The sequence below is a fragment of the Lactuca saligna genome, chromosome 8 (genome assembly GCF_052625555.1).
Source record: "Lactuca saligna cultivar CGN05327 chromosome 8, ASM5262555v1, whole genome shotgun sequence".
Taxonomy (NCBI): domain Eukaryota; kingdom Viridiplantae; phylum Streptophyta; class Magnoliopsida; order Asterales; family Asteraceae; genus Lactuca; species Lactuca saligna.
Window position 1 is genome coordinate 43,386,932 of NC_136424.1, and position 17,748 is coordinate 43,404,679.

General features: G+C 35.0%; 1 protein-coding gene across 1 annotated transcript; it reads right to left on the minus strand.

The window, feature by feature from the left end:
• Positions 1-12,630: 12,630 nt before the first annotated feature.
• STN7 (Serine/Threonine kinase domain protein) lies at positions 12,631-16,350 on the minus strand. The gene is made up of 10 exons (XM_078967821.1): positions 15,645-16,350; positions 15,437-15,523; positions 15,156-15,275; positions 14,970-15,068; positions 14,705-14,873; positions 14,535-14,628; positions 14,355-14,448; positions 14,220-14,276; positions 13,730-14,143; positions 12,631-12,929 (listed from the first exon to the last, which is right to left on the minus strand). Exons 1-10 carry the CDS (start codon positions 16,122-16,124, stop codon positions 12,768-12,770), a joined length of 1,776 nt encoding a protein of 591 aa, XP_078823947.1. The 5' UTR covers positions 16,125-16,350; the 3' UTR covers positions 12,631-12,767.
• Positions 16,351-17,748: the final 1,398 nt, after the last annotated feature.

Here is a 17,748-nt window from a genome sequence, read left to right on the forward strand (position 1 = left end):
TCTATTGTATGCTAGTTAGGATGTATGCTTTGGAAATTTTGAAAATGCATGTATAATTAGAGAAAACATAGATCCAAAGCATCTAGGGTTGCATGTGCCCCATAGGAGTGTTATAGTGCTTAAAACCCAATAGTATTTAGTGAGGTTGTTTCGCCTTTAAACATGTATTGGGAGTATTGTTGCATGTAGGTATCTTAGAGGACCCGAGATGATTCTTCAGGAAAGTATGGATAGGTGTGAAAGGTACTATCGGGCCTATACTACTTGAAGCATAGGATCCATACTTGAATCGAGGAGAGTTTCAGGGATTCTAAGGGTTGGTCGGGATAGATAACATGGTTTGATGCCATGATTCGTGGTAGGAGCTCTGTATTTGTCGATCTTTTAGCTATGGTTACTCAAGCATAAGGATGGGTCTAGTAATTGTTTTGACCCGAGTTGCGATATCAGTTTGGTTTGAATAGTGCAGACCTAGGTGAGTTTGTTGGTTTTGAGGTCTCGAAGGCCTTGCTCGAGGCCATGCATTTGAGTCGCGGGACTCAAGAAGGAAACAATTATTATGATCGGCTTGAGGATTTTAGCTGGAAGCTGAGTGGTTGACAGATGGATTGGAATGTTGCTAAATATGGCGAGGATTATGTCCTAACAGACTTCCGAGAAGAAATGAGTAGGCTTGAGACTTTCAGAGTTGGGATGTAAACCCAACATGGGGCTAGTTTGTTGTGGTGATTGGTGGCAGTAGGACAATGTGGGTAATCAGGAGGATTGATGTGGTACGGATGCTTAGTGATGAGATCCAATGTTTTTTTCCCTTGGATATAGGCAGGTCAGGTACCAAATTGACGGTCGGGATTGCATACAGGGAATGTATGCCTTGGATAGGTACCAAATTGATGGTCGACATTGCATACAGGGAATGTATGTCTTGTATAGTAAGTTGTTGTTTGCTTATGTATTTGCATGAAATCCTTAATGTTAAACGTAATTGTGATTGGAAAATTTATGAGGTCTTCATCTTAAATTTAGAATCTCTCAGGGTTTGCTTGGTACTTATTTGGAAGATCATCTTGCGTGTGTTATACATTCCAAGAGTCAGGGACGGTTTGTGCCTAGTTAAGCCAATTTGAGACATGGTTGGTTTCAGCACCAGTAGGTGGTGGTTCGAAACCTAAGTGGGGGAGAACTGGGTATTCTGCTTGGAGGATTATCAATCTGTTCGAGTTCATGATGTTGGAATAAGGGCTCATAGGTATCTACGGTGATGGTATGTGGAATTTCGGTTCAGGATTTGGTTAAGGCAGGGGTATGGAGTAAGTGGTGATGTATTCGGGAGGTGCATTGGTTGTCTCTTAGCAGAAAGTTGTTGGTCAAGAGCTCATTGTAGCTATTTGTTCTTTTTGGGGTGCCAATGAATAAATGAGGAGCCGCAAGGATCACTCAGGTTGAGTATCGATTTTGGAGGGAATTTGTTAGCTCGTTGTTTGGATTGTTCTTTTTGGTTTAGAGTGCATAGATTCCGATCAGTAAATCAATTCCAGAGACAGATACATTCAGCTCCATGTGGGTTTTGGTTCTCTAGATTAAGTGTTAATGTGTTCTCGACCATTGGTCGCTTCATGTGTCATCAAAGCGGAGATTCTTTGGAAGTATTGGATTGTATCGGTTGATGTTCAAAAGATTCTTTAACATATCATTAGGTTTGGCTCGAGTTTGGAAGATGTTCTTGGTTATTGGGAGTCCAGAATTTGGGGTTAGTGATTGGATGGACCTGAATAGAGTAGCAACATTTTTGGATGACCTCCAAGGTTTTAGTGTGATAGTTGTGTATTGGTGGGATCTGTTAAGTCTCAATCAAGTATGGGATCTTGTTTCAACCGATCATGAGGATGTCTTCTGTTAATGATTGAGCTTTGTCATTTCAATAGGACTCTAGTATACTGCCTTTTTTTGGATGAGGTTATGGGTTCCCTAAGGGTGTGAATTGTGGTAAATTCATTATATATTGCCGAGAGGAATGTATATGGGTTGGTCAAGATATCAATGGAGCATTTTGGTTTGAGTTATATACATGGTTCTTTTTGGGTTATAGCCTTTGAATTGGATCAAGATTGCGACCGTTTATCCTATTCTCGGGTCATGTGTGACCATGAATTCGTAAGGTGATGTGTTGGTAGCAACTTATTCTTAGAAAGGAATTGTGCAAGATCGGTGTAAAATCGGGAGCATTCCAGACATGGGTTGAGGTTCGGGTAGGGCATTCCAGACTCATGTTGTGGGCTCGGAGGCAATCCAGACATGTACTGAGGACCTTGTAGGGGTATTCCAGACATAGGTTGTGGTGCCACTGATCATGATTGTTCATTTCTCCCTCTAATGGTACTTTCGGTATTGGTGCATGGTTGGAAGTTGGGAGACTCACGAACCAGCTGGTTTGGATAAAATAAGTAGTTAAGGGTTGTTGGGAGTATTATCATCCATCAGAAAGTCTCTTGCAGAGTGTTTTCATTATAAATCTCATTTGTTCGCGTGTTGTTATTATGGGTTTGGTTACAAAGGTTGGTTGTCGGTTATGAAGTCTCGAATCATAATGTTCTTTGTGAATGTCTCGAGTGATTTGCCAGACGGGGGTACACCTGATCTGTTAGAGGTTGGATGCGGTTTGAAAATTCTTGGATTTATCATCTTTTCTCGTAAGAACAGTGGTTGGTAATGGCATGTCAGGGAGTCAAGGGTTTATCTAAGGTTTTTGGTACATCTTATGGATTTGAAATTAGATGAAGTTTGCAATCGATATGTTTTGAGTATCTTTTATGCATGTTTTGGTGGTTTCCCCAGTCAGGGACTAAGGGTAGGTTCATGAATGGATGCTCATCAATCTTAAGGTAAGGTTTTTGAGAATAAAGTGATGGATTCCCAGTTTTGGGAAGTATCTTGATGTAGACGGTTTCCGGTTGTAGTAAGGAGAGATTCTGGTTTATGTGGCTCTATCTGGAAGTTGGGTCATACAGTTTTGGACAGAAAGAAATTATTGTGCTTGAGCATTTTCAAGTTATTGGGTTGCTTGTTGGTAGTTTAGGATTTATGAGTGATCTCTCAAGTTTTATTTATAGGATGCCTTGATTTTTAAATATTTAAAGGGATTTTATGGAAAATGTTGGTGTTGTTTCAGAAATCGTAACCGAGATGAATTTCAAGGAAGAAATCTAATTCAAGTGGGGGAGAATTGTAACATCCTGTTTCTTGCCATTTATGGGTCGTGGAATGGAACTTTATTGTGTAAGGCTTTGGGCATACAGGAGGCAAAGTTTAGTCCTTGTGGAAGGAGGTAAGGATGGTTAAGAAATTTAACCATTGAATTGTGTTTTGGGTCGAAGGATAGAAAGGGACAAGTCATAGGTCGGGTTCTTACATGAAATATGGATTTTTGTTCGAGAAGTTTCTAGTCCAAGGTAGCTAGATGATATTGTCGACCTCTTTAATACCTTTCTGTAGATACAAAGATCGCCGAATACGGAGTCAAAATGAAGAAGTTATGACTGTTCGAAGTTGGCAAGGATTTGGGGGAAATATGAGCTCACGACGTGAGCAATTGGAGCCCACAATGTGACAAGCCATTCAACATAAATTTTGATTTTAACTGTACTCACAACGTAAGCATTAGGCTTCACGACATAAGAACTGTGCAGCCCAAGCCCACAAAGTTTTAGGGTTTTCAACACATATAAGGGTTGGTTCCGTGTTTTTAGGTATTTTATGAGCCTCCATCAAGTTTATATCATTTTTAGAGAAACCCTAGCCTCCCTTTCACCATTTTGATCCTCCTATCTCTTCTTCCATCTATTTATGAAAATTTTGGTTCATTTCTAGCTTCAAGAAGAAGAAAGAAGTACTTTAGTGGTGTAGTGGGCAAAGTATCATAATCATTACCTTATTTTCCTACTTTTTGACCCTTGTAAGTATCAAAGGCTCCAACTTTATTGCTTATCATGGATAGATTTTGAGTTTTGTCCATCTAATTGATGTTATTTCATGCTTGAGTGGAGTAGATCCATAAATTTGGCAACTTTATGGATTCTAAGTGTCCCTAGATCACAATACTGTTTAGATCAGAAAGTTGGTATGGATTTGAGGCATGTATGAAAGATTGAAGCTTATTTCTTCCCTTTTTGACCTAGAAAGTGGACAATGATGTTTGGTGCATGCATGGCCATAAAGGAACATTTTTATGGACCTTAGGCGTCCCTTTATCTCCTGGATGAAATGGGTTCAAGGACTTAATGGATTAAGGATTTAAATGGTAACCTTTAGCCACAGATAGCGCTCAAGACGTGAGATGCAAGATCTCACGACGTGAGATTCGAGGAGCCCCTATTTTCTATTAAGATCATTGAAACTCGCAGCGTGAGGAGGAGTGTTCATGTCGTGATGACAGATCATATGAACTCTTTAACTGAGTTGACTAAGTTAGACTGAGTAGAGTTGTAATCGGATCGAGAACGTTGTCAAGACGTGACCAAGGCCTGGTCACGACATGAGTTGCAAATAATGGAAATGTTGACTGTTGACTTTAACCTTGACATGGGTTGACCAAGTTTGACTTAAGGATATTCTGGGTATTTTGTATTGTGTTGAGAATTTGTTCATTTGGTCAGATAGGTGGCGGTTAGAGCTGAGATTCGGAGTTAGGACCTCATCAGCTATCGTTCAGACTATAAGGTGAGTTTTCCTCACTGTACTTATGGGTCGAAGGCACCAAAACCGACCCATTGGATTGATATGTTGGTTTACCATATGTTGTTATGCTTTAGTGATCGGTTAAATATGTATCATGGTATATAGGATGTTGTTATGTTGTAGTGATCTGTTAGATCTGTATCCTACTATATAGGATGTTGTTATGCTATAGTGATCTATTATCCATGTTGTGGTAACTAACAGAATGCCATTTCTTCTCATTAAGAGCTTAATCCCTACAGATCAAGGTTCATACTCTCAAATCTACTTCCCTTCATTGACTTAGTGGATAAAGTTTCCAACTTTATCTATTAAGACCTCATCCCTAAGCAAGGTCTTAAACCCTAAGTCCAAAATATCATAAATCCTTCATAATGTATGCATGGATCCAAGGACAAGATCAAGCTTCCAACTTTCCATAATGAAAAGGTCCATAAGAAAATCATTGGTGCTGAAAAGGGGTTGGATTCATCTCAACTCTAAGCACACCACCAAGAAGGGACCAAAAGCATAAAAATGGACCATAAGCTAGATTTAACAAACTATAAGTAAAGGTTGAAGCGTTATACTCAAAATGATTCAGAAACATGAAGAAGATGATGGATCTAGGCTTGCTCTTTTTCTTCTTGCACTAAGATGGACTTCCTTCCTTACTTTACAAACTCTGCCAAATCAAGGAAACTACCTCAAGATTAATCCATCTGTGACATCCCCAATTTCATGGCCAGAAAAGACCGATTTGTTTATGCTTTGTTTTAAAATCAGAGTAATCTTTCAAAGAAAACAGTTGCAGAATTTGTTCCCAAACAAAATATGATAAAACTTCATCAAAACATTTCTCAAAGAGAATGTACATTTCATTAAATAATAAAACCTTGGGATGTCATGTTCCGATACAGACCAAAAGCATAAACAATATAAAACAGACCTTACAGCAGTTATTTATAACTATCGATCTATGATCCAAAATCTCTCTTCATGTCAATCAACTTATGCTCTTGTGCCACTACCTATGATACAAAGAAAACTGAGTGGTTTAGGCTTGGGAGCCTGGTGAGCATATAGGGTTTTCAACCCACAATAATATAATTGTTATATTTAATCATCAAACAATCAACCTAATTACCCATCCCCATTTTCTTCTTTATTTCTTAAGGTTTTACCTTAAGAATCAACTATTCCTCGTTCATTTATTCCTAAGGATTATCCTAAGGAATTGGCACGAAATCCATCATTGCCAGAGTTTTCTCAACATACATTATATCCATAGCTACCAAGCGCTAACTTTATAGTTGCTGGGGTTTATCTTTTTTATTGACAATATTGGTTCCGAGACTCCTCTAGCAATACATATCAACGGGTTTTTAGAGTACACCAGTGAACATCAAGTCCACAACACCTACAAGTTGCGAGCCTGCTAGTGTTCCATAGGACTGTCTAGAATAGTCTGTGGTTGTCATCCCTACTCTGATAAATGACGGGGGCCATCGTTTGGGTAAAGGTTTCACTCATTTTTCACCTGTCACCCTCATCTCATGATCTATATCATCTTTCGTCTCATCCTCAAACTAATCTTTCCTCATACACCAATTATTTCATCTACCCATGTTCTACCCAACATATTTGTAGATATAAATTACATATATAGTTTAAATCATTTAAAAACTTGTATAAAAAATTCATTCAACATCCATATCAAGTAAACAAACAACGTATAAACACATAACACGTATTTCATGGCAAATACTTCATATCTATGCGGTAGAAGAAAGTAACTACACACTCACTTGTTAAGATGATTTTCGGATAGCACTACGACTCTTCAAGTATTATTCTTTGATGAAACCAAGATATCTTCACAAAAACAAGGCTTCTCACAGGCAGAGTTTCGACTCGACAACTCTATTTCTCGAGATCTTCGGCTCTTCGGGACTTGCATCGGGTCTCGGGATGATATCGGGGCTTCGGGGGTATAACTTGCCAAGTAAAAGAAAGTTGAAGGGGGTGAAAGGAAAGAAATTAGCAAACAACCTCGGCTGGCCTTGCATTCTATTTATAGGGTGAGGCTGGCCTCCAAATGCAGCGCGTTCCTTGGACGAACGCAGCGCGTTCCGGTGCATCATTGCTTACCGAGATTCGGAAGTGATGGCTATGCGACTAGAGGGCGGCGTGGCCAATCCGAGGCCTAGTAATGAACGTGGGGCGTTCCTCCGTTGGGATGTGTGCCTCGAACTTCAGAAAATCATAACTCTCGCATACGATCTCTTCTTTCGATGTTATTTATATCCACGCGTAGATGAGATTATGCTCATTAACTATCGTTTAGACTCCGTCAGCTAATTTTGACTTTAAATTTATTATATTATTTTTAGTAGGCCAGGATAGGAAAACTCTGTTAGGAATTCACAACTCCTTCATCTAACGTCCGTTTTCGTCTGTCTTTTTACCATTGGACTACTATCGACGAGATCTTCGATTCTCGTTTACATTGTTTCGGCTAGAAACCATTTGATCTCATATTTGAACCTTGGGTTGCATGTCTCTAAGTCGAGGCTTCGAAAAATCATAACTTCCTCATACGAAGTCAGATTTAAACATTCTTTTTATGCACGCTCTCGGTTTAACGTATTCTACTACTTTTGTTTAGATTACTAAGACTAAATATCGCTCTATCGTAAATTATAATAGGGGTGAAAGTGGGTTGCACCTGATCCCACATAGGCTGGGAAGGAGAACGAAACATTTCCTTATAAGGGATGTGGATACCTTCCTTGTCACAACACGTTTTAAAGTCGTGAGGGCAGCAGATCTCATAAGAACTCTGTAGTTAAGCGTGCTCAAGCGGGAGTAGTACCAGGATGGGTGACCTCCTAGGAAGTCCTCGGGCCGAGTGGCCCAAGGCGGATAATATTATGATGCGTGTCAGAGGGGGATGTTACAAATGGTATCAGAGCTAGGGCACGGGTCGATGTGTTCGACAGGGACTTCGAACCCAATAATGGAGGGTAAAGGTGGGTTGCACCTGATCCCACATCGGCTTGGAAAGAGAACGAAACATTTCCTTATAAGGGGTGTGGATATCTTCCTTGTCACAACACGTTTTAAAGCCGTGAGGGCAACATATCTCATAAGAACTCTACAGTTAAGCGCTTGGGCGGGAGTAGTATCAAGATGGGTGACCCCTTGGGAAGTCCTCGGGCCGAGTGGCCCAAAGCGGACAATATTATGGTACGTTCCAGAGGGGGATGTTATACCATCAAGCTCAAACTCATGGAAATGAGGCTAGGGTTTCGAGATAGGAGATGTAGGCTGAAGAAGATGACTTAGAATGGGAGTTAAGGTGTTTATATACGAGAGAAACCCTAAAAATCTCATGTTTGGGACGAAGCGGTTACCACATCATGGTCATCCTCTTACCATGTCATGGAGCCCACCAAATAAACGTGTTCCATATTAACCTTGTCATGTCGTAGGCATCACAGTGTTACGTCGTGGCCTAGGGTTTTCTCTAAAAACCTCATCTTTGATTTTGTTAAGTCTTAGCTGATCTATTCAAGAAAAACGAGATGTTACACATAATGTCTCAACTCACCAAAATAGATGGTTAAATAATCGAGCTCATGAGTAGCGAACACTAAGGTACAACCCTCAACTTTTGATCATTTTATAAACTAGGAACTAATGAACCATCACATTAGGCCACACAAGAGGTAGTTAGTCGTGCTTGTGCAACATAACGGTAATCTATAAGTCTACTCATGCAAATCTATATCGACATCTAATTGTCAAAGCCCACATGGTTCAGTAGTAGATGGAAACTTGGAATCCTCAATCCTTGTGACAGTAGTAGATGGAAACTTGGAATCCTCAATTGTTTTCTTCAGTTTTTTTTTTTTTTTTTTCACACTCATGTCGGGTGTTAGCTCTTAATCATAATGTCAAAAAATAAAATAATAAAATAAAATAAAAATCAACTAGTATACTTTTTCTCAAACGGTTCAACTCATGAGCACTTACCCTTAAATTTATATAACACACTAAATTTGGAATTATATATATATATATATATATATATATATATATATATATATATATATATATATATATATATATAATACTTATTGGTGTTTACTTAATTGATTCAATACTAGTTAATTGTTATTATTGATTCTTTCCTTGGTATGGAATTGATTATAGTTGGCTTGATTTTTAAAAATGTAAGACAATGATTTTTCAATTTCATCGTGTTTTGACTTTTGAATATTTTGAATATATGTTTTAATATAAAAGTGAGATTCTTTAATTGGTTTGGATTTTTTTTTAATATATGTTCTTAATTTATAAGTGAAATTCTTCAATTGGTTTGCATTTTTGTTTATAATTGTTCTCCTCTAAATCATTGTTTTACTTTTTTAATATAAAAGTCAGTTTACTTTTGAATTATAATATATATATATATATATATATATATATATATATATATATATATATATATATATATATATATATATATATATATATATATCATTTTTATCATTTTTTCATAAAGTATTGTTTTGTTAGATACTAGGTGTGTGACCCATATATTATATGGGTTCATTTAAAAGAAAGTTTAAATATAAAATTCAAAATATTTGAGAAGTTTGAATTTATAAGAAAAATTTTAAAAATATTGAATTATAAAAATTAAAGTGTTTTTTTTTCTCTTTTCAATTTAGATAAATAAATAAAGGAAATTAATAAAGCTTTAATTTAGTAATTTTGAAAGTATAAGGAAAATCCTTTAATAAAATTGATATGCATTTATTATTAGATTTAAATAACACATGGAATTTAATAAAATACAAAAAACCATAAAATGACACGTGGAATAAAAATTAATTTAAAATAACCATAAAATTACATATGACAAATTAAATAAGAGTATGATATGTGATAAAAACATCTTTATTTATTAGGATAGATATTTTCTTGGTTTCACTTTCTGCCCTCCTAACCCCGTCTTTCATAAATATATTCCTCTCAATCCATACTTTTTTGTACAGTTTATGATGTATACAATATAATAGGGATGAAAGTGGGTCCGAACCCGGACCATATGGACCCGGACTCGGAAAACCCGGAACCGGTTAATGGGATTTTGTAGAACCGGAAACCGGACCGGTGTATAGGAACCGGTTCCGGTTCGGTTCTAGGTACGGTTCCAGGTAAAGTGGTTCTAGAACCGGAAAAACCAAATTTTTTTGGTAATTACTTGCTACTTAGTGGGTTGAACTTTGAAAATTTTCATATTTATATCCCGACTTTGGGTGACTGTAACTCATTGAATATGAAACCAAAATTAACAAAATTATATTCTAAAATCATATACAAACTCTAAAATACACTCTGGAAATAATCGCATGTCAATCCGACTTTAAACGAATGAGATTTTTATGCGTTCACATTTTCACATAATACAAAGTACAAAAACAAATAGCTGAAAAGTTGAAAATTGTCAGTTTTGATATCCCGACTTCGGAGGGCTGTAAATCATTGAGTGTTAAACCAAAAATGACAAAATTATAATCTAAACTCATGTACAAACTGTAAACTATAAGTTGGAAAAAACCACATATCAATCCGACTTCAAACGAATTAGATATGCATGTTTTAAAACTTTCACTGAATACAAAAAAACTGAAAAACTAAAAACTTCCAGCTTTGATATCTCGACTTTGGAAAACTGTAAGTCAATGAATATAATACTAAAAATGGGAAATTTATAGTCTAAAATCATGTACAAACTCTAAACTACATGTTGGAAAAAACCGCATGTCAATCGGAGTTGAAACGGATGAGATATGCATCTTTTAAACGTTTCACAAAAACCGGTTCCGGCCCTAAAAGTGGTTCCGATTCCAAACATTGGTTTCGGTTTTTAGACCCGGTTTACCCGGACCCGATGGACCCAAACTCGGATTACCCGGAACCCGGATAAAGCCAATTTTTTAACCCGAAATCGGAACCGGTTCTATATATTTTGGTTCTAATGGTTCCGGTTCCGGTTTTCCGGTTCTAAATCTCATCCCTACAATACAAGTGTAGTAAATAGACGAAAGTGGAGCAGCAGGTTACTTGACTTGCATCTTTCGCGGTACTGTAAGGAAGAAAATAGTGTTCCCAGAGATATCGATAATACCTCTTCCATCCCACTCTTCTTGCCTTCCTCTAAGTATTAAGCTCTAAGAAATTTTATTTAATAACTATTAATAATCTATTCTTAAGGATAAAATTATATCTTTTTTTTTTTGGTTAGTTGGCTTAAAGTCATATAACCACTATTATAATGAGTCATTTGACTTGCAGGAAGTACCGCACGAATGCTGCCTGCAAAATATAACTTAATTACAGGTATGCAACTATTAATATAATGATTCACGTCTTAATTACTCACTCGGTTATTCTATTCCCAATATAAGTTTGTCAAGCATGTTATTACATCTAAATACACACTCAAGGCCAGCTAGTTATGCGGATGGTTGGGTATGTTATTTCTTAGTAATTAATCACACTATCATTCAAGAACTATAAAGAAAAAAAGGTCAAATTTTGTTAATCTTCTAAGCTTTTTTTTAAATATAAAAAAAGAAAAATAGTTAAGAAATGAGTCATATAGCTATCGAATTGCAGGTAGAGAGCTTCATGGTGTGCCATTTTGTCATTTTTGTTGTATTTTTTAGGTTACACATACAATTTAATCAAAACTATTATTCTTTTCTTTTCTTTTTGAATTTTGCTATTTTCACATGAGAAAATCACATGAAATCTAGTTATATGTGATTTCTTCAGCCTCATCTGGGTTTTCCTCTCGTAGATCTTATCTCTGATTTCTTATCTTTAATTAAAAAGAGATAATTGCAAATTTAACCAAATGCGTTAATTACTTTGTGAAAAATAGTAAAAAAAAAAAAAAATCAAACTGCATTTTTAACCATTAAAACCGCAGATGGGTATAAGTCATATTCGATTTTGCCTTCCCATTTGCAAACGTACAAGTAGCTAACGCATGTCTGTGCTTTAGCCACTTGTACGTTTGTAGGTGGTTTTTTATTTTTTTTCGTTGTATATATACTCCTTTTCTAGCATAAAATCGCAGATGGACATAGTCCATCTGCGATTTCCTTACGTTTTCACCTGCGATTTTATGTTTTTTTTAAACTATGAAATTGATAGGGTTTGACTACGTAACAACTTTATTATATATAAATTTTTTCAAGAAATTATCATTTTTGTTATTATTTCCGGAAATTTTGTTTAAAACCTTTTTAAAAAAGTATAAATATTTGGTTTGCCTTCTAACTGGTGGGAGAGAGTTTCTTTAAAAAATATAGTGAAAAAAAAACGTTTTTATACTAAATCTCTACGAAATTACAGATGGAATACACAAACTTATAGATGGACTTAATCCATCTACGATTTTAAGGGTTAATTTTGTAATTTATGTTTTTTTTTTGGCTATTTCCACAAAATAATTAGTATATTTTGCTAAATTTGCAATTTTCTCAATTAAAATACAAATATCTAATGCATAAGGTCATGAATTAAACATTTTTACAATCTCACTTTTGTAAATATACGGATAATATTTATAAACCTTAAATCGTATCGGCTCATACGAATTACGAAATCACGGTTTGTGAAGGAAATCACGGCCCATTATGGCAAACCGCGACCCATTAAGTGTCACCTATACAGTGGCTATTTACGTAATTTTTAAAATTTTCAACTATTTTTTGAAAAATAATTATATAGTTAGAATAAATTTGTCTTTTCCTCTAATTATAATGACAAATATCAATAACAAGTTCTACCATTCAATGTAATCAAAGATAAAACCTATTAATGCAACAAATCTACTTTAACTCTTTTCACTTCTTAAAAGCAAATACGATGGCTACACAAATTTACAAATATCGTATGCATGTATGGGCGATGTATTTATTTTATTATTATTATATTATGTATGTAAACATATATACATATGATCTCTTTCATTCCTCTCTTGGAATCCATCTACTCCACCACATGCTCTTCCTTCCTTGGTTAAATTCGTCCATGCTTTCATTCAATGTTTTCAACACCTTCCTTTGAAACCGAAGGACCGATGCAAGAACATTTCTTTGTGCATTTGCCTTCTTCTTTGGCTTTATTTCCTACAATAATAAAAAAAAAAAATTAAAAAAAAAACACACACACACACAAATAAGCATGGTCACAAAGTAAAATAGCAGTCACAACCGTGATGTGGAATAGCGGTTTTTTCATATATTCAGTAGAAATTTTATATAATATAATTATAGAGAAAAATTAATGTATATAAAATGTGTAACTAACTTATAATTAATACTTTTTAACATGGTAATTGAGCAAATAAGGGTGCGTTTGGTTGTGAAAAATTGTTTCATTTTACTAAAAAAAAAAAAAGTTGAATTTTCATTTTTAACGTTCAATGAAAATTCAGAAAAAGTGTTTGGTTCAAACCGGAAGAGTTTTTGTTTTTTCATTTTAGAAATTTAGAAAGCTTTGGAAGAGTGTAAAAATCACTTCTCTAGTTTACATATAATTTGGAAAACAGAAAATTTTCATTTTTTTAGAAAAAATTTGAAAACTAAAAAAAAAAACGTTTTTAAAATTTTCATTTTCATTTGAAAATTTTCATGAAAAATAAAAAAGTTTCCGCAACCAAACACAATTTAAAATTTCGTTAAAAAAATAGGGTTTTATGCAGAAAAATCTTATTATTTTGGGGGGAAAAAATTGGTAAAGTCCTAAATGTTTTTTTCAACAAAAAGGTCTCGATTATTTAACATTTTACTCAAACTAACGATTTTGACCGGAAATAACAGCAGATTATGTGATTTTCCCAGGATAAAGAGACTTTTCAATAAAAAAAAAAAAACCAACCACGTATTAAATTGATACAACAATACGATTAAATTGTTCGAAAACGTACTTTAAGTGCTTGAAGCTCGGCTTCAGTGAATCCACCATCTTTCTTTGTACCCGATCTAGCCATAAGCTCAACGATCCATTTCACAGCTTCACTATAATCCTGCTGTGTGGCTCTGAAAAACTGCAGCCTAAGATTCTGCATAATCGACAAAGCAAGAAGACCTTCTTTATCAAAATACGGATGTGCTAAAGCCGCTTTTGCACTAACTCTTTGTCGAGCTTTGTATCGAACCATACAAGTCAAAAGTTCCCATCCGATTCCACCATCTAAATCCAACAACTCGAATCCTCTTCTTAAATCCCCATTGGCGCGTGGCTCTACGCTTTTCCTCCATGCAATTAGGTCGTAATCGCATCTTTTTAATTGGCGATTGAATTGTATCAGACCACTATCTGATCGGAATGAAGGAAATGCCTAAAGTATACAGACGCTGTAAATTACGAAATCTTGTTCTTGATAATTGAAATTAGTTATTGGTTGTGTTGCGTACCATTTGTAGTAAAATTAGACCGGTGCTGTAAATGTCGAATCGATCTGGGAGGTTTAACTGTTCATGGTTGAAATATTGAAATTAATAACATCGAATTTGAAGAAGATAAGATGACATCAATGGAGGCTATTAAACCTGCCATAGAACGGGAGAAAGTGCAGCTGCAACCGGAGCTGATGGAGCGGATGGAGTTTGTGTGCTCATAATGTATTGCTCAGGTGCTGCGTATCTGAAATTTTTGATCGATTTCTTCAATTGTGTAAAAAATTTAGGGTTTAATAAAACTTGAAACAAATTTGATGTGATTTTTAATACCTTGGATCTAAAAGAAACTCTTTGGGGATATAATTGATGCCTACTCGCAAATCTGCTGCAGCTCCCAAATCGATAATCTTGAATGTTCGAGACTCTGGTTTTAATTTTAATCGAGTGAAAGTTTTTACTATTTGAAGTAGAAAATTAAGGAATTTGAATAATATGTTTACCTTCGGAAAAAATAACATTTTGAGGTTTGATATCTCTGTGAACAATTCCTGTTGAGTGAAGCCCATCTAATGCAAACAAGAGTTGCCTGAGAATTGTTTGAATGATTCGATTTTCTCTTTCTAATCCTTTTGGTAAGTCTTGCATTTCTCCAAGAATCATTGATTCAACCTGAAAATATTTTTAGAAAACAAGATACATTTTCAAAAATGGTGAATTAAGTACTTAATGAGTTAAGGGTATTAAGTCTTGAGATAAGTTACCAACATTATAGGGGAACTCTTTACTCTGAATCAAATCTGCAAGTGTGGATTCCCCTTCGAATCTCCATATGAGCCAATATTCGGCTTCTTTCTTTGAAGATTTCTATGAAATATAATCAAAAAAGTAATTGAATAAAGAAATATGTAAAAAGTTGAAAACTTTTTGTGTTTGGAGTCTACTAGATTATACCTCAAGAAAGCCATAGAGGAAATCAGCACAACTATTTGAACAAGCTCTCCTCACACGCTCATTCATCCATATCTCAACAGCACCATATTCTGTAGCTTTTTTAAGAACTAAATCGCCTTCCTTTTAGCAAATACAAGAAAAAAAGTCATATGTTTTAAGATAATTGAGGGTGTTTGAACTTGAATATGGAAAAGAAACTGATCATATGGTTTTTTTCAAGTTATTTTCTCTTTATCTAAATGAAGTTCTCTGAGGCATTTCCACAAACATGTGGTGGGTACCTTGGAAGATGGTTTCTTCGCCCAGGAAACTCTGTAAACAACACCAAAAGCTCCCTCACCCAACTTCTTTCCCAACACAAAATCATCCTGTAGTAATTATAACACAACACAGAACCCACAACACCATGCATTTCAAGATTAAAACATGTTCGAATCGCAAGAATTGAGTTCGGAAGTAAGAACGAGATTGTATCTATAAAATACTCACCTTTTTGTATGTAGGTCTGAATAATCTTTCAACAAAAGCAAGAACAAACATATCCCAAAACCCAGGGGCCACACCAGGGGTAGCCCAAAGGTAAGAAAGGGTACTCAAAGCCAAAACAGCACCAGGGATCGTGAGTGTTAACGCATTCGATCTTGGTAATGTGCTTCTGTAAATCATATCACCACACTCCATCACTGTACAAGGAAGACCAACTCCAACGCCCAAAAACACATCATGAACAAAATCAACCAACTGAACTCCAGCGACAACAGTCGAGTGCAAATTCGGCCTCAAGATTGTAACTTTTGATCCATGTGAAGTGGGTTCTTGTAAAGGCTTGAATTTTAACCTTTTGCCTAAAAATGGAGATGGTGGTAACGAATTGAGGGAGTTGAGCTTAACGGAACCACCTCCAAACCCTACTCCGACTCCTCCTGCTGATATAGTTGCCATGATATCAGTCGATGTATGTACGTACATATTTACATTTACATATACTCCTTTCTTTTCAGCTGGATCTTGCTTGAATTTGAACCAGTAACACCTCTCTTTGTTCTTGTTCTTGTGCAACACATATGATTTTGTGTGAGGGAGATAAACCAGACTGGAGGTTTAGGGGAGTAATTCAGGTATTATTCGTGGAGAGGAATTTGTTAGAATGGATGGGATAATAACGACCACAAAATCATAAACGATACGTGGAGTCACAATCACGTGCTGGGGGAAAGCCTTGAAGGCAATCCTCGTTTGATCAAATTATCTTTTGGGGAAATAGATTAGAAATCTTTTTTCCATTTTAATTGGTTCTCTCATTGATTTTTATTTATTTTATTCAAACATGTCGAAATTTTAGTATTTTACTTCTTCTCAAACTGTTGTAATAGAAACTATAGAGGTTTTCAGGAAGCCCGATTATTTGATTAGGCTCAGCCCAAGAGTTGTAAGAGGCCCACTTGAGTTGCGATCCCGAATGTCCTGTTATTTGGGCTAAGTGTCTTGACATATAACTGTAAGTATTAATGTATCATCAAAAAATGTTTATTTGGGAGTTGGGACATTATCTTAAAGAATCGGGTGCTAAAATAAATACGTTTTGATGATTAGTTCAGATGAAAGTCGTTTAAGATGAAATCAGTTAGATGAAACTTTGAAGTATATTTAATGTCTTGAAATCCAGTTTTTTAGTTGATTTGGTGTTCGGTGTGGGTCAATTTGGTTATGTTTTAATGGTAAGTTTAGATGAAATCCGTTTAAAATAAAAATTGAAGTTAAATGAAGTTTTTAGTGTATTTAATGTATTAAAATTCGGTTTTTAATTGATCCGGTGTAATCAATATGTCATGGATCAACTTGGTCTTCAAAATTTGTCAACTTTATATATATATATATATATATATATATATATATATATATATATATATATATATATATATATATATATATATATATATATATATATATATATATATAGAGAGAGAGAGAGAGAGAAAGAGAGATGATGGTTCAATTAAGAAAAAAATTGAGAATGAAAAAATAATTCTCAGCCAATCATTTAATTAGCATTTTAACATAAAATACACGGTGGCAAACTTATAAATATGATATAATATCCGTCAATCACAGAAACGTAACTGTGGATAATTAGATAACAATTCAAATATATTATTAATCCATCGTTCATCATCCAAATTTCTTCTCCAACCTTCAACGATCATCTAGATTTCTTCAATTAAATCATCAATCAACATCATCCAGTGTTAATCAATTGTCGATCTTCGTCAATAACAGGTTTATCAACACTATTCAATAATAGACGACAAAAATTCGTTTTTGATTCTTTCAATCCAACCTTCAATTCTGCTTGAATACGAATATATCTTCAATTTCTACTGTTAATTATACTTCCAACGTCATTAGATCAATATCATCAATAATCAACAACAGTTCCACTTCATATCATCCATTCAACATCGATCATTAAACGAAACTTCGAAATTAAGGTCAGAAAAACATCAAATCATTTTTTTTTTTTGAAAAATTTCATATAATTCTCTATTAATCTACTATTTTGTAACTTTTAAATAGTCAAAGTATTATGTTTTTA

Bases quoted from the DNA above. Each gene is read 5' to 3' on its own strand.
- STN7 (XM_078967821.1), bottom strand. From the start codon at position 16,124: ATGTACGTACATACATCGACTGATATCATGGCAACTATATCAGCAGGA. The intron at 15,524-15,644 runs GTGAGTATTTTA...TAATTACTACAG, and splicing joins TCAGACCTACATACAAAAAG to GATGATTTTGTGTTGGGAAA. The intron at 14,449-14,534 runs GTATTAAAAATC...CAAAAATTTCAG, and splicing joins GAGTTTCTTTTAGATCCAAG to ATACGCAGCACCTGAGCAAT.